Source organism: Lygodium microphyllum, chromosome 13, assembly GCF_053477565.2.
Source record: "Lygodium microphyllum isolate KBCC chromosome 13, Lygodium_microphyllum_v1.1.10, whole genome shotgun sequence".
NCBI lineage: Eukaryota > Viridiplantae > Streptophyta > Polypodiopsida > Schizaeales > Lygodiaceae > Lygodium > Lygodium microphyllum.
This window is the reverse complement of record NC_141147.1, coordinates 77,572,967-77,591,395: the sequence shown is the minus strand read 5'-3', so window position 1 is coordinate 77,591,395 and position 18,429 is coordinate 77,572,967. Positions and strand designations below refer to the sequence as shown.

General features: G+C 41.8%; 1 protein-coding gene across 1 annotated transcript in view; it reads right to left on the bottom strand.

Annotated features, from left to right (window-relative positions):
- The window catches only part of LOC148026810 (FKBP-like peptidyl-prolyl cis-trans isomerase family protein), a 37,053-nt gene that overhangs the window by 16,633 nt on the left and 1,991 nt on the right, over positions 1–18,429 (bottom strand). Inside the window, exon 2 of the mRNA XM_087691341.1 lies at positions 163–272. Within this exon, the coding sequence (XP_087547467.1) occupies positions 163–272 (110 nt within the window). The remainder of the gene's footprint in view (positions 1–162; positions 273–18,429) is intronic.

Here is an 18,429-nt window from a genome sequence, read left to right as displayed (position 1 = left end):
GTGATACAAAGAGTGCTTGATTTAAAGATGTGAATTTAACTCAATCATCATCTGATTGATTGATGTTTTACAAAGCATCTAAAAACACCATATCTATCAATAGTAAATCCAGCAGTATGAAGCCCTAATATACACAAAGAGAGGCAACTAAAAAAGCCTTACCTTGGCAAACTCTGCAGGAGGAACTTTGTCTCCATTGTTCAACCATCCATCTTGTAACTTTTTGTAAGCTTCATTTATTTTCCCTTGTTTTTCACACAGGATATGCCTTGCTGGAGTTTATAGGAATTTGGAACATAGAACATGAGTATCAACACCATTGGCAAAGCTCGCGCTCTCTCTCTCTCTCTCTCTCTCTCTCTCTCTCTCTCTCTCTCTCTCTCCATAAAAGGTAATAGTATTAATTATGGAAAAAGTACAAGATTACATGATTAATGATTTCATAATGCAAGATGGCTCTAGGCCATCATTTGTAGTCACGATGAAGGTACAAAGAAAGTAGAATGACTAAAGGGAGGCGGAAGAAACTGCAATGTGCCAAACAAGCAAATCCTATCTAGGGAGAATGTCTCTTAACTCAATCAAGTCTAGCTGCCAATGAAGAAGCCCTTTCAAGCGAGCTATGTGACTCTACGCACCTAATGAAGCATCAAAGATAAATGCATTCCTCATGGTCCATATATGCCAACCACCCTAGAACTGCAATAAAGGAAAGAGAACTTTCATGTCAGCCCGGACCGGGTCCACAAACTTGGGATGTCCAAAGACCCAATCCTTTGGAAACATCAATAGCCCAACCACTCAGAACCAAATGGCCATTGCTAGTGACCAAGCCTTCCACATGACCAAGCAAGCAAAGAACTGTTGGCAAGGGGTTTCAACTGATGTTTGACAAAAGAAGCAGCAACCATTGAAAATCCTTCACTTGGAAAGTGCCGAGGCAAGAGGAAGTACACCAATCAACATTTACCAAATGAAGACCTTGGATCGGAAAGGTGTTTTGTTAAGCTAGCCTGTCATTACCACAAACATCCACCACACTTGGCCTTTCTAGAGACCCCATGTGGTATTGCCTTTCTAGACAAGCCAATCCTTATAACAAAGTAGCAAGTGATATAATTGATTTACCAAAGCATGAGCCAAAAGCAATCGACCATTAATCATCCAATCTTGCCAAGGGGCCTGTCACAAGGCCGAAGAACCCTGTGAAAAAAATGGGTGTCAAAGGCAAAAGTTATAACGAGTTACACTTGTTAGATTCTAGGTGAATTTTGGTGTCAGTTTGCCCCTAGGACCATTCATTGGCCATTAAGTGTTAGTGGTGACACTAGGGACTAGGCGTTAATTAATGGATTAATGCTTGTCCAAGGGTCAATTAATGCATGGGACCACTTTGGGTTACAACTGGCCTAGCCAATTAATTTTTGGATGGGCAAGGTCAATTTGCATGGATTAAGGGCTGAATTAATTTTCAGAATTAATTAATTCTGAAAATTAATTAAATGGCTGGAAATTGCTAAAAATGGATTAAGAAAGCTGCCACTTGGCAAAACTTTCCCATGCAAGTGGGGGAAAGGTTAAATAGGGCTGAAGGGAGAGGAAAATCTCGTTTTTTTTCATTTTGGAGCCATTGGAAAGAGGTGTTGGACTGTTGCTGCCAGCTTTTGGGGCCAATTCCCAACCATTAGAGACCATTTTGGTGATGGAGATTGCATATTCTTGACCTTGGGAAGCTAACAATTGCTGCTGATGCACTCTCCCCTGAAAATCACAATCTCTGATGCTCCTATTGTTGTTGGTGCATCCGTTGGGGCTGGTACAGCAGGGCAGCAACTGATTTTGATCAGTTCTTCACAACAAATCTCAAAATTTTCTCTCTCTACAGCATTCTCTCATCTCCTTCAGCCTATGCTCAGTCATTCTCAGCAATTCTCAGCTATTTTTGGTGGGCTGATCTGTAATTTCTATAATAAACCCTAATCTACAGCAGAAAGTAGGGTTTAGCAACCACCTTGGGATCCGTGCCAAAGATTGAAGGCTCAAGGGACTGAAATCAGTAGCTGATAATTGAAGATTATCAAGGGATTTCAAGAGCCAGTCCATCCCAAATTGATTTGGGGCAGCATTTGGCCAGCCAAGGGTCAAATTGGAGAAGAAATCCTGGATGAAACAAGGGGCAAATGACCCAAAAGGCTTGCTGGACATTTATGACAGCAAGAGAAATTGGTTATCAAGAGGAGATTGAAGAATCTCAAGTTGTACTCCTTCCAATTGAATGAAAGCTAAAGAAATACCGCAAGGGACGCCAATTTTGGGGCCAACAGGGTGTCTACTATCCAAGAATGTTATGGTAAAGTGTGTATTTCATTTTATGTGCATTTATTTATTGCTGTAATTAACTCTTAAATCAGGTTATCACCACCCATTCCAAGAAGGAAGGCTGGTTTCAGGGCCTCTTGGTCCAAAGAAGGTACAGGCTGCATGGCCCGTAAAGAGGTGAAGATAGCATTCCACAAGTTGCAATAGCCTCAAGGAACGTGAAAGTAGCACCTAAGTGATCTGAAGGACATAGCAACCCCACTAGCATGCAGAAAAGCATTAGCAACAATGACGAGCCCCAAGCGTGCCATCCTATGCAACATCAGCCTTTGTTAATCTTTGCCTTGCCAAAGAGAAGCTTCGAAACCATCAACACTTCCGCTTTCAAGGAGTTTGTTGTCTCCCAATCCAGAGGTGGGTGCCAAGTAGACTTAACAAGGACCGATCTCCAGGAGTGGACCAAGTGATTCAACAACATAGAAGACTTAAGATGAATAGGTTATTCGGCATTAACCACATGCCACCATGAAGCAAAAATCCTAGTGTTCCCATGCTTGATACCCTGAGTCTCAAGGAAGAATCTAGCAATCAAGGACCAAGGTTGCATACCCTCACACAAGGCCTAGAATAGTGACCAACGAAGAGCAATCATGTGTGTCTCCAAATCCAAAACAATCTCCAAATCCAAAACAACCCAACCACCCATTCGTTTGGGAGAAAAAAAAGGTACTAGGAGATTCAAGAAATACCCATCCTTGTAGAATCTTTTTTCCAAAGCAAAAACCGAACAGATTGAGTAATTTTCTACTAATGAGACTTCAGCCAAGGAAGAAAGGGAAGGTAATATGAAACCATTGATATCATGATTGTTTGTCCTATTTTTAATCTCAAGTGAAAAGGCCAAGCTTGTGATTTCCAATACACAAACTTATCCATCATACCTTAGGAGGTCCAATCTATTAGCTCTTTACGCAAAACCTACTCTCCAAAGGGATAGCCCAAGGTGCCTGAAAATTGACCCTTTAAGCACCACCTTACCTTGCCAACCCAAGGCCCAAAGATCACTCTCAGTGCAGCTAATAAGGGCTGACTTGGATACATTAATGTGTAGTTCCAAGGCAAGGGCAAATAAGTCCCATGTGGCCATTGCTATTTGTATATTATCTCGACCAGCCTTAAGAAACATGAAATTGTCATCCACCAAGGCCTAGCCCTACAACTGTTCTTGTGAAGGGAGAGAGAATCCGACCACCTCGACATTGGCCACTAGATACAATAACATCGTCAAAATGAGGTGAGTGCCAAGGCAAAGAACAAAGGACTCAACCAACCTAATCGATCGACGAAGGGGGAAGGATGTCATGACACCACTATTGAGCAAAACTCTTAAAGAGAAATCTATGGTGATAGTATTGATAAGTCTGGATATTCTCAGGCCAAAACCCATGCCTTGCATCAATTAACCCAAGAAGGACCATTCCAAATGATCAAAGGCTTCTTCAAGGTCCAACTAAACCATCACCATTTCCCGTTTCATGTGTTGAGCATAATCTATTCCCATTTGGACATTCAAGATGTTGTGAAGATTATAGTGCCCTTTGATAAATCCATACTAGGTAAGCCTTAAGGTGAATAATGTTCGGAAGATATTCATGCAACCTGTTAGCCAAGACTTTGGTAAAAAGCTTATATATAGAGCCCATAAAAAAGATTGATCGTCAATGCTTGGAGGCTAAGGGGGATGACACTTTAGGGATCAGTTTAATCAAACCCTCCTTCCAAGAGAGTGGCATATATCCAATTTTCCAAATTTGTTGTCTTAAGGCTCAAAGGTGCAGCCAAATGAGTGGCATAGGTCTCAAAAAACTCATTGGTGATACCGTCACACCCCGGACTCTGTGTGTGTGTGTGTGTGTAACAAGTAGTTTATATCATATTGAATCACAGGTGTACAAAAGTCAAATCACTTGAAAGATTCTCTCTCTCTCTCTCTCTCTCTCTCTCTCTCTCTCTCTCTCTCTCTCTCTCTCTCAATCAAAAAATCAATCAAGTGGCTACCCTACTAGCAAGCCACTTATTTTATTAACCTACTAACCTGGGTTCAAATCTCCCTTTTAGTGACTATGCCGAATGTAGAAGTTGAATCCAAGACCTTCTAGTTACCACGTGTTCAACTTAGCCCTCTCTCTCTCTCTCTCTCCCCCACCCAAATAAACAGTACTTACATTGATTACCAAAATTCAAATGTACAATAAGAGGGCAACTACAAGCAATCATCTTGCTAACAAAGAGAGCAAAGAGTCTCTATTGCTAACAAAGAGACCAAAGAGACTATAGCATGCCAAGAAAGAAAATCATCTCTAGGAAGAACATCTACTAGCTTAATGATATTGAGCTGCCAATAAATAATAACTCTTAAATGGGCAATATCACTGCGTACTCCAAAAACAGAATGAAAATGGAAGGCATTTGTAACCAACCTTCCTCCTCAGATAGGGTGATAAATAACCCGATTAAGCACTATTCACAACAATTAACAAATTCACAAAACTAAAATGCACACTTTACAATATAATCTTGGACATTGGACACCCTCTTGGCCCCAAAAATGGCGCCTCTTTCGATATTTATTTAACTTAATTGAAGAAGAAGTTGATGTACAATGGGATTATCCCAATCCTTTTCAGTATTCTAACTTCCCTTGCTGTCCAAAATGACCAGCAAGTCTTTAATCTGATTTACCCCTTGATTTGGGCAATCAATTGGCCTTCACCCGCTTTGATGGGGATGGAAAATGCCCCAAATTCAATGATTTGCTGGTCTCTCCACTTGAATAGGCTAAAAACAACTTCAACCATGTTGAATCTAAGTCTTGAAACTTCCAATTTCTCGCAAGCTTCCCAAGGCTACTGCTAAACCCTTATTTCTGCTGTAGATTAGGGCTTACAGCAAAGAAATTTGAAATTTCTCAACCTATGGTGATCTCACGCATGTACCTAAGAATGTAGACCCATTGCCTGACAATACAAATCATTGGATAAGAAGGTCTACACATGTCAGAAGGCAACCACAAAGGTTTCAACCATCTTTGGATTGCATTTTGTTGACTAATGAAGGTGAGCCTCTAACATTTAGAGAGACATAGTCATGTGAAAACAAGAGAAAATGGAAACTTGCCATGCAAGAAGAGATAAAGTCTCTGTATGCAAATAAAACTTGGGAGCTTGTACCTTTGCCCAAAGATAGAAAAGCTATCCCCAATAAATGGGTTTACAAAGTGAAATGTATTAATGGGCAAAAAGAGTTGAAGTCTTTGTATGCAAATAACACTTGGGAGCTTGTACCTTTGCCCAAGGATAGGAAAGTTATCCTAATAAATGGGTTTACAAAGTGAAATGTATTGATGGGAAGCCCAAGTATAAGGCATGGTTAGTTGCTAAGGGCTATACACAAAAGGAAGGTATAGACTTCCAAGAGGTTTTTTCACCAGTGGTAAAGATGACTACACTCTGTGTTTTGTTTGCTCTCACCGCATCCTTGGATTTAGAGTTGGATCAGATGGATGTGAAGACTGCTTTTTTTCATGGTGATCTCGATGAAGAGCTGTACATGAAACAGCCAAAAGGCTTTGCCATCCCAGAGAAAGAGCATTTAGTTTGTAAGCTGAAATGCAACTTATATGGGCTAAAACAAGCCCCTAGACAATGGTACAAAAAGTTTAATACCTTCATGCTCAACCATGATTTTAAATGCAATCTTTCAGATCACTGCTTATACACTAAAAATGCTGATGATGGAACTCTTATTGTGTTGGTCTTATATGTGGATGACATGTTGATTGCAGGCAAGCATAAGAGTACTTTGAATGCTCTTAAAAGGCAGCTAAGTTCAACCTTCTCTATGAAAAATTTGGGGGCAACTGAACACATTTTGGACATGCACATTAAAAGAGAGAGGGTTTCTCTCATAAGACAAGTACATTAGTGAAGTACGTGACAGGTTTAATATGCCTAATGCTAAGCTTCCTGGTGACCATCACATACAAAGCTTAGTAAAGTTGATTGCCCAAAGGATGATACAATTGCTGGTGTGCTATGAAGGGCATACCTTATGCATCAACTTGTGGATCTTTGATTTATGCTATGGTTGCAACTTGCCCTGACATTGCTCATGCAGAGGGAGTTGTTAGCAGATTCATGTCTAACCCTAGCAAGTCACATTGGGAAGTAGTGAAATGTACTTTCAGGTACTTAAAAAGTACACAAGAGAAGTGTATATGCTATGGAAAGAGTACACTACAGTTGTAGGGATTCTGTGATTCGGACATGGCAGGAGATCTTGACACTAGGAAATTTACCAGTGGGTATATCTTTACTTTGGCTGGTGGGGCTATCTTTTGGTGTTCAAGGTTGCAAAAAATTGTGGCACTGAGCACTACAGAGGCTGAATATATTTCAGCCACAAAAGCTTCCAAGGAAGCTATTTGGCTTGGCCATCTAATCAAAGATTTTGGTCTTTCTTCACGTACTCCGATGCTTGGTTGTGATAGCCAAAGTGCGGTACGCCTGGCTAAGAATGCTATGTTCCATGCACGTACCAAACACATACTACAGAGGCTGAATATATTTCAGCCACAAAAGCTTCTAAGGAAGCTATTTGGCTTGGCCGTTTGATCAAAGATTTTGGTATTTCCACGTACTTGATGCTTGGTTGTGATAACCAAAGTGCCGTATGCCTGGCTAAGAATGCTATGTTCCATGCACGTACCAAACACATAGATGTTCAATACCACTTTATATAACAAGTCTTGGAAGATGGTCTCATCACATTGACTAAGATCAAAACCCAAGATAACCTTGCGAGTGTTCTCACTAAGAATCTTGCATAGACTCAACATGAGCATTGCATCCGAATAGTGGGAGTTGGTTAGCTTAAAGATACCACTTCGGGCCTTTAAGTGGAAGGTTGTTGGGTGAGAAGTCCCTTTGTTTCCATGTAAAGTTATACGGGTGTGAACACACCCTTATTTGTACCCTAACATATAAATACATTTTATTTTTTGGGTGTAAAGTCCCTTCCTCTCTGTGTAATGTTATATGGGTGTGAACACACCCTTATTTGTACCCTAACATATAAGCACATTTTATTCTTTGTGTACCATAACAATCTGGTACACTGATCTTGGGACTCTCTCACTCTCACACTCAACATTGAAGCTCCACTTCTAACTCGCACTCCCACTGCACACTCATCCCTTCAACACAGAATCCGGCAATTTGGACTTTCCATAGATCAAGTCCTTTGGAAGTATCAAGGGCCCAACCACTCCAAATCAAACAGCAAACAAGAGAGACTAAACTTCACCAAACTTTCCTCACCAAGGTTGCATTCCGTGCATATACTATACATTTCGTACGGTACCGTATTGTACCGTTCATTTCGTGTTGTACATTCACTTCGTACCATACCATACAGTTTACATGCGTTCAACATTTTGTTGTTCACCATCATCACCAATTTGCCATGTCATCAAATCTAGCTATGTTTGCATGTCATCAAACCTAGCTACGTTTGTTGTTGCCAAACATCCACAGAGGCTGTCTGCTGCATTCCAAGATCTGTCCAAAGTATGACAAGTATGTCTTTACATGGTATCAGAGTTAGGTACTCACTTAAGAAACCTAGGCCTTTGATTGGAGATCTCGCCATTAGAAACAAGTTCATAGAGGGAAGATGACTTAGAATACATCTACACTCCTTTAGTCTACAAAGCTCTCCATGCAGAGACCCGAGTAAAAGTGGGCTTCACAACTTGCTCTACAAGGATCCAATATAAGAGGAGAGACATCAAATTACCATGGAATCCAAAGAACATATGAGATTGCACGAGCCAAGTACAATCTTATCCTAATGCATCAAGCTCAACAACTCCAAGAAGGCAAACCATTGTTGTCTCCTTTAGATTTAGTACACAAATCTATTGATTTTGTTATCCCTTTAGATTCAGTGCACACATCTACTAATTTTGAAAGCAAGACGAACACTCCACGTTGGACATATCATTTCACTGGAGAAATCAACACAAAGTACAAGCCTCTTATTCCTACCCCTCCACTCACTTCAGTGCCAAATATGCCCATTTATTCTTGATATTTTCAAGTCCCTACTTCTTTGCAAGATTTTGATGATAAACTTCTCAAGGTCAATTTGAAGGAGATGAATCATCCCATTTTGCATTTTATCTTCGCTCACATTTCATTTTCAAAGGCCAAATTCAAAAAATCAATTCAATGAATTCATTCACACTTCAAAGTTCATCACATCATTTTTCTGCTAGATAACCATTCACTTCTCCTATGCACACACCACCAGCGACATCTCACATCACACCAAGAGATTCCTCAAAAATAGACACATACTTTAGGAACTTTTCCTTTCCTAGTGGTGCACATGCACCAATGCAAGAGGCTCAATGTCTCTCACATGTACTTTCAGGCTTTACATAGGGGACATCCTCCCCAAGTTTTCCAAAGTATGGATGAATTGGTACCAAAGTTCACCTAGGCAGCTTTACCTAATGAATCAACTAGTTATGTTTTTGTGCCTCTGCCTACAATTGGGCAAGGCTATCAAGACCAATGCCTTCTCAAATAGCACTTTTTGGACCTTTGTAATGCCAAGACTTTTTGGACCTTTTTGGACCTTTTTGGACCAATGCCTACAATTGGGCAAGGCTATCAAGACTATCACACTAGAGGACAGGAACCTTTGTAATGCCAAGCTCTCCAATTAGATGTGAAAACTATAAAGCCTCTTTGCATACCTCAGTGGTGGCAACCATTTACTCTACCTTTGTAGTAGACAATGCAACACACTTCTGTAGCTTGGATATCCAAGATATTGATCCTCCTATGAAGGTGAATATATACCTTGAAGGAGACTTCCTACAGTCTGAATGATCAACATAATCTGCATCTAAAAAGCCAATGACAGATGCTTTTTGCTTTCCAAAGTAGATGCACAAATCCTATTAGGAATAAAGGCTCACCGTGCCTTTTACAGTGTTCGAGTGTGCACGCATCTTTACACATGTACTTTATATATATTATCAAAAACCTAAAGTGGTACACTTCATTATTGTACCCACATATTGAGTGTCATGCTCTCACTCCCTCTCTCACTACACATATCTCGGCTATACTCTACCTCGATCCTCGCACACACTTGTCTTCAAATTGGTATCAAAGCACAAGGAGTACACACTTCTCAAAGCTAGACAAGCGCAAGCTAGTTAGGTGACCTCAAGCAAGAGGTGTCAGCGCCAATAGTCAGTGTTCAGTAGGTGCAAGTCAGAGTCAACACTTGACTACCTGACGAAGGCAGTTGAGTCGGACCACCAAGCATAGAATTGGCAATCAACAAGCGCAATGAGCAAGCGATGTCAGACAGACTTCATCATAGCGCAGGCAATGGGGGCTGCGAAAAGCTTCGATGGGACAGGCTACAATGGGCTGCAACTAACGCAACAAGTCAACCGTGACTAGATGGGCCACAAGTCACAAATCTGCAATCAATTCTCTGTTTAAAAAATTTTAACATTTCAAATTTGTTCCTCCCCTTCTACTAGGTGTTCATGTGCAAGCTTGACCTAAAAAATTGGGGCTTTTCTCGGATTTGGGGACTTTGATGCAAAACTGGACAATCTAACTCAGAAATTGTAAAATCCATGCACATTTACCCGTGAAATTTTGGGGCTTTTCACACTTTAGTGAATTTTTTCAATTTCACTGAAATTTGTATACACCGAACTTGAGAAAATTGGGGCTTTTGCACAATTTTATCAATTTGTGCAAGAATTGCCCGGCGTATGCACTTGGATACATGTATTGATGCAATCTGGATGAATTTCCTTTTGAAAATTTGGGGCTTTTGACCAAAATTGTCAAATTTTGCCCGATAATGCTTTTGGAGCAGAATTTGCAGTCAAATTTTGGGGATTCCACATGTAATTGGTGCCTTGGCCTCTACATGTGGCTGCAATTGCTTGTGGAAGTTATAATAAGTTATCATTGGCAAGTACTAGGTGGTATCTAGTGTCAAATTTTGGCCTAAAAGATTTTATTAGCCATTAATGTCAATGGTGACATTAGGAACTAGGCATTGATTAATTAATTAATGCCAATTCAAGGGCTAATAAATGCTCATGAATGCTTGGATGACAAATTGGCCTAGCTAACTTGATTGTTGGCTAGTAAAGTTAATTTTTTGAGAAAGAATTAATAATTAAATTAATTCCCTAAGTTCATATTTTGAAAGTTAATTTAATTGTGCTGAAAATAGATGAAAATGCAATTAGAAGGCTGCCACTTGGCAAAACCTTCCCATGCAAGTAAGATAAAGGCTATAGCATGATGGAGATTGGGAGAGGATGAGAGAGAGTTACTGCTGCAATTTTCCAGCCATTGGTGATCAGTCTGTGAAGATATGCTAGGGTTTGCACTGAGGAAACACAGCATATACAACCAAGACTAAAACGCAAAACACAAAAAAACAAAACTCAAACACAGATACAAACACAAAGAGAAGAAACTCTGAAGTGAATGAATGCTGTAAATAAATGTAAAAGTGTACAAAATGCCTAAAGGTAGAGCAATGCAGTATCGAAGAATGACATCCATTGAAGATAGATCCAAGTGCAGTAACCACCAATCAGAGATAAGAAAGTGCCGAGGCAAAGAACTGTTAGGAAACAACAGGAGAGGTGTTTGCTAATGTAGACTACTTGCTGGACAGCAAAAACACAAATATAGCAGCAATTGCTCGATTGGAGAGATGGCACCAGCATGTCGCCTAGCACCAGATGCTAAAAGCCCAAGCTAATCAAGTGCTATGATGCTGCAATAGCTAGAGACCTCCAAATTGCAGGGCAATGCCTGAAAACAAGCCACCTAGGGCTGGATAGTGATGGGCTGCAATGGGTAATGGCTGGACAGTAGATGGTAGGTGGTTAATGGCTGAAATCTACACAATAGAGTGAGAAACCTGTGTCAAAGTGAAGCAATGCAAAAGCAAATGACCATGACAAAGAGTGAACAGAGAGAGAAAGAGAGTGAAACGCAGAAAATCTGCAGTGAAGAATGCTGTATAAGGATGCAGAATTATACACGGGTGCATAGAAAATATATGCGTATGTCTCCACCTCAAGGATCTCGATCTCCATCAGCCCCAAGAGCAATCTCCGCAGTCAACAGGCTGAAATCTATCACAGACAATGCGTCAAGACTGCTGGAAACTCAGCCTTTTAAAGGCTGAAAATAATACCCAGAAATAATCAGGTCGGCTGCATTAAATGCAGCCAACCACAGTGTCCGATTGCTGCCACGTGGCAGCCTACCACATGGCACTACTGACGTGGCCATCCAAGAAATGATTGTCAATAGGACCTCTCAGATCTTGGACAAGGCAGTAGACGGAGGGATCTGGAATGTCGGTGAAGTAAAGCCTGGGGAAGTGCCTTCATAAACAAATCTGCAAGATTGTCTTCGGTCTTACAATATTCCACATCAATGGTCTCATCCAGAAGCTTCTCCCTGATGAAGTGATACTAGATCTCTATGTGCTTCGTCCGGGCATGGAATACGGGATTCCGTGCCAAAGCAATGCGACTCTCATTGTCGCACCACAAGATAGTAGGACGAGTCTAGGGTCAACCAAGCTTCTCCAACAACCGTTGAAGCCACACTGTCTCACATGTGGTAGAAGACGCAACCCATACTCTACCTCAATCGAAGATAGAGCTACCGTGGGTTGCTTCTTGCTACTCCAAGAGATAGCACAGTACCCAAGGTAAAACAATAACCTATAGTAGACGGCCTTTGATCCACATTGCCAGCCCAATCTGAATCACTCCAACCTGCAAGAACAAGATCAGAAGCACCTGTCCTGCTGGATAGGAAATACCGAGGTCGAAGGTCCCCCTCAGAAACCGAAATATCCTCTGAGTAGCCAACCAATGCACCTGCTAAGGTGCACTCATGAACCTAGCCAAAGAACCTACAGCAAAACATAGATCAACCCGTGTGTTGAGGAGCCAAATCAATGATCCAATCAGCTGACGGTAGCAAGTAGCATCTGCCAAAGGGGAATCTGCGTGTGAAGTGGCCTTCCAGTTCTCATCCATAGGAGTAGAAATGGACCGACAATCCTCCATCTCAAAAGCCACCAAGAGCTCTTGTGCATATCTCTGTTAAGAGATGAAAATCCCCCTTTGAGACTAATAAATCTCATGGCCCAAAAAGAAATGGAAAAGTCCTAAATCCGTTATCTCGAACTTCTGATGTAGAGTTGTCTTCGTCTCATCGACCTTCTGGGCATGCTCATCCGAACGATCAAGTCATCAACATAAAAAACAAACAACACATGACCACCCTCGAAAGTGTGCACATAAAGTTGCGGATCGGCCCTAGAGCACCAATATCCCAACTTGGCCTGGAGAAACGAATCAATCTTCTCCTTCCAAGCACGCGAAGCCTACTTTAGGCCATACAAGGCCTTCTTCAACCTGTAAACCTTCCCATCTGAGGAACCAAAGCCAGGAGGCTGCTCTACATAGATCTCCTCCTTCAAATCACCATTCAAGAAGGCCGACTTCACATCCAACTGAAAGACAAGCCATCTCCTACGACCCAGCCAAGGCAAGAACAGCACGAATTGTTGCCATGTGAGCAATAGAGGCAAAAGTATCATGGAAATCAACACCTGGGCGTTGTGCAAAACCTTTAGCAACAAGGCGAGCCTTGTGCTTGTCCAAAGAGCCATCACTATGGTACTTGGTCTTGAAGACCCATTTGACACCAATCACCTTCTTATGAGAGGGATGAGGCACAAGGGACCAAGCCATTCCGCTCAATAGCCTCCAACTCGGCTTCCATCGCTTTTCGCCAATGATCAAACATTCCGCTTAGCAAGATCATACAAACAATGGCCTTGAGATTGCAAACTATAGTCCACAAACACTTGTCTTCTAGAAGCCGCTTCAAATTTGTCACGCAATGTCTTCGGAATGTGAACATAAGCATCACACCCAAAAACCCTAAAATAAGAAACATCATGCTTTGATCCAAAATACGCCTTGAAAGGAGTTATACCAACAATAGCAGAAGTAGGGGAACGATTAAGGATGTGAACTGAAGTAGCCACAACCTCAGCCCATAGACACTGAGGTGTCTAACAATGCTCCATCATAGTACGGGCCATCTCGATCACACTGCGATTCTTCCAGTCCAAAATGCCATTCCTTTGAGGGGTGTTTGTATTGGCAAACTTTTGGTGTATGCCGCAATTTGCACAAAACTAAGTAAACTCATTAGAAACAAATTCTCTGCCCTTATCCAATTGTAAGGTCTTCAACTTCCGCCCCGATTGGTTCTCCTCAAAGAGCAACCAATCCTTGAAGTTGGAAAAAGCCTTCGACTTCAACTTCAAGAAATAGGCCCATGTCATCCTGTTGTAATCATCTACAATGAGCATGAAATACAAACTCCCTCCAAGGGATTCCGTCCTCATCGGTCCACAAAGATCGGTGGAAACAACTCCAAGGGTGCTGAAGACTACCTCGAAGCCTTGCTGGGAACAACAGCACGAGTCTCCTTCCCTCACCACAATATTTGGCAAACCTCGAACAAACTGGTCCTTAGACGCCTTCCGAAGGTATTCATAATTGAGGTAACCAAACCAAGCACGCCAAAGCTCATACTAAGTTTGGGAGGTAAGAAGAAGAGAAGTCAAGGCAGAAGAAAATCGCAACTTGTAGACTCCATTCTCCTTATAACCTAAAGAAAGAATTACTCTCAATCCTCGATCAAGAATCCGAAAAGAATCCACATCAAATTCGACCAAAAGGCTGAGGGTACAAATCTTGTGCATTGAGAGAATATGATACCCCAAAGCCAATACATAAAGTACCTCAAAAGCATGGGCACCACCACGCCCATCTAGAATAAGATGCATGTTGCCCTGTCCCCCCTAAATAGGAATAGACGAACTGTCGCCAATAAGAATCTAACAATGAGAAGGCCGCAAATGAGTACCACCTACGAAAGAAGGGGTCATGTGCCTAGAGGCACCACTGTCAACAATCCACTCCCGAGTAAATAGGGCAGTCAACGTAGCATCTGAAGCCAGCATAGTCGAATCCTCAACCACCTCTAAATGAAGAAAAGAAGCTAATGAGGGAACAGCCATCGCTTCGGAATCCTTTGAAGATTTCTCCTTCTTCTCCTTGTCAAGGCAATCCTTCTTCTAGTGACCTATTTTGCCACAAATGTGACAAGTAGACTCCTTGTCTTTGTCCTTCTTAGATGTGTCTTCCTTCTTCTCTTTTGGTCCTTCCCCTTCTTCTGAGAGAATTGACCAAACAAAGCTTCAGATTTCGAAGCATTGGTTCCTTTCAGTTGCTTCTCTTGGTCCAAGACCATAGAAACCAACTCTTTCCACCGAAAAGTCTCAAACCGCCCTGAAGCAATCAAGGCGGAATAAAAACCACTGAAGCGAAGCGGTAACTATGAAAGGAGAGTTATCACCATGTCTTCAAAAGTGATCACCTTCCCTGCGTTTTGAACCGGCATCTGAAGCTGCCTTAGCTTGTTAATATGCTCCCGCATGGATGATAACTTCTTGATACTCATAGTCCTCATTCGCACTTCCAAAGAAACGAGCTTTGTGATGGCCATCCGATATACATCTGATCCAACTCCGGCCATATCTCCCTAGCCATTGCCAAATGCTCTATGTGCGAGATAACAGCTATAGTACAAGAGAAAAACAAGCGAATGTGTGCATTGAGTTTATCCCAATGTGCCTGAGCCTTTTCCAACTCTGCCTTCTCACTAGAAGAGAGTCTCGACTCGTCTCGCGAAGAAGGATGATTGATAGCCTCCGTAACAAGCTCCGCCAAATCATAGGACTCCAATATGGCAAGCATCATAACCCGCTAGATGCATTAGTTCTCACCATCGAGCATTTAATCTAAAGGAAGAGCTAGTAGGATGGGCACCTTCCAATCCATGATCACCTAAAATTCTGTCTCGACCTCAAAAGACGTCTTCTCCTACAATGCCTACACAAAAACACAAAAAAATAGCCCCCTCTAACTGTGAAAATACAAGTTGCTAGGTCTAAGTCTCTTTCCTTCTTCACCCGCAATGAAAAGGTAAAATCTGCACTTGAAGGCCAAAAATGCAGCCTTCTTCCTTCTCTAACAGCAAAAACAATAGCAGCTTCAGCAAATCTTCTCTTTTCTCACACGTCCACACTCACCTCAACCTTGTTTTGATGCGCAGCCCACCTGCTCACACTTGAACGCTGAAAACACAGTCTTATGTCGCGCTGAAAACTCCTCTTCAAATAGATCCACACTAGGTCAGTCCTACAATGCTCTAATACCATGTCAAAATGAAGCAATGCGGAAGCAAATGACCATGACAATGAGTGAACAAAGAGAGAAGAGAGGGAACGAGACAATGAAACACACAAAATGTGCAGTGAAGAATGTTGTATAAGGATACAGAATTATACACAGGTGTAGAGAAAACATCTACGTAGTCTTCACCTTGAGGATCTCGATCTCCATCAGCCACAAGAGCAATCTCCGTAGTCAACAGACTGAAAACTTTCAGAGACAATGTGTCAAGATTGCTGGAAACTCGGCCTTTTAAAGGCTGAAAATAATACCCAAAAATAATCAAGTAGATTGCAGCTGACTGTATTTGGGGACTGTCTCCGTGGAATTGTCTGAATGCTACTACGTGGCACTGCTGACGTGGCCATCGAGGAAATGACTCTTAACAACCTAAATGGTGGGCAGCCCATCTATTTATAGATATTGAAGGGTGCCCAAAAAAATTAGGGTTTTGGGGACCACTGAAACTCTCTCGAACTGCAAACAAATTTGTGTTTTTCATTAATTAAGCATGTTTTGGGGCTGTTTAAAAATGCTAATCAGCTGTAAAGCGTGTTTTAGCTCAACTCAACCCAACTATTGGAGAGTGTCAAAGAGCTGCCCCTAACTGGTCATAAGGCCATTGGAGGCAAGTGACAGCCCTTCTAGGCTGTCTAAAAGTTGATGACAAGAAGTTTGGGGCCCACAAGGGTAGGTGACTACATGTGGGGCTCTTGTTGATGATGGGCTGCAATAAAACAGTCGTTCACATCAAGGCGGCATCAAATTTCAACCAATTTTGGAAATAAAACTCTAAAATTTTTCTCTTCAACTTCCTCTCCATTCTATCAACCAATTCACAGCTTCCCTTGGGATCTCGGTCAAATTCAGTGCCAAGAGGGTGCAATTGAAGAATTTATGCTGCTAAATCCTAATTTACGACAGAAATTAGGGTTTACCAACCACCTTGGGAAGAGTGCTAAAAAATGGAAACCTAGTACTTGAAATTCAGTAGCTACTGAATTTCACTTAAATTCTGTCCCAAGAGCATGCAATTGAAAGATTTCTATTGCTAAACAACAGAAATCAAGGTTTATCAACCACCCTAGAAAGGATGCTCAGAAATGGGGGCCTAGTACTTGAAATTCAGCAACTGAAATATGGGGATTTTAAAGAATTTCAAGAGGCCAGCCAGGTAACATTAAGTTTGAGGTAGAATTGTCATCCAAGGAGCAAATCGAAGGCCAATGCCCAAGCAAACCAAGGGGCAAATTGGTTTGAAGGCTTGCTGGTTGCTATGGACAACAAGATAGCAATACAAGTTAAAGAAATACTGCAAGACGCACCAGTTTTGGGGCCAATCGGGTATTCAATGTCCAAGAGTAATTGGTAAGATTTACATTTTCAGTCTATGTGAATTTTACGCTTGCTGTAATTAGTGTTAAATCAGGTGATTTACCAGCAACTAGCAAAAAATGACCATGAACAACTGAGGAGAAGGCAGTCTGAAGCATGATAATAGCACAAAGAGGAGCAGCCCCCTATAAATAGGGAAAGGACAGCAAACTAGCTGACCTGACATTAATGCAGGTCAAACCTGCTCAAAACCAGCTGACTCATTGCCATAATGCTGATGACTGCAAAAAGATCCCTATTTAGTTCACCTTAAAACAGCCCCAAAAAGCATCTAATGCCAAATTACCCAAAGTAAATGGCTTTATTTCCAAACAATAGAACAAATGCACCTAGAAATACAGCCAGTTGTTTAGTGCATCCTTCATCCCTAATCATTATCACTGTCAGCATTCAGCCATCAGCCAATCACACCTCGCACTGCTGGATATACCTCATCATGAGGAGTTGCTGGTCAGTCATCATCTGATTGCCATCTTCCCTGTTGCTACTTTTGCCTAGAGGACATCACCATCAATGGAGGTTCATTACAGCCACTGCCATCAGTTGCCTGCTGGTCCATAATCAGTCATCACCTACAACTATGTTTTCAGCACCAATGGGCCACGCAGCAGCCGCCCAGCCTGCCGACACTACCCAGCGTGTTGACGTCATCATCACCATCATCAGATCTGTGTTTCAGCCTGCTGGACCAGCATTTTGCTGCCGTCAGTATTCAACATAATCATCAGACACAGGTGGACTACTGTCCTGCATTTTGAGATCCATCACAAATACAATGCACTCTTTAGACCTGTTCCCAATATCTCTAGCACCACTCTCTGCTCACCTCATCCCCAGTCCTCGAGACATGGAGGGTTGAGACCCCTTTGTAGCATGTTCAGCACACAATGTTCATTCATCTTTTGAGTTCTCTTCATCTTGAGTTCTACATTACACTTTGAGTTTGTTGTACATGAACCTTTCTCTATCTATGCTTGAGACCTTCTTAAAAATTGAAGCATGGGGAATTGGACATAGACTTACCCCCAACTATACTTGTCCTCCACCCCGAGCCTAGGACCAGAAAGATAACAAGCCAACTCACATCATAAGGGTTGAAATTCCATACCACTAACCCACAACATCCTAGTGTATGGATGTAACAGTCAAAAGGCCTAGAACCCAATCTATGGCAACCCTAATTGCAACCAAAACACCCTTGCCTGCCCAGTTTGCAGCCCCTACTACCCACATTGCTGCTAGCCATTGAAATGCAA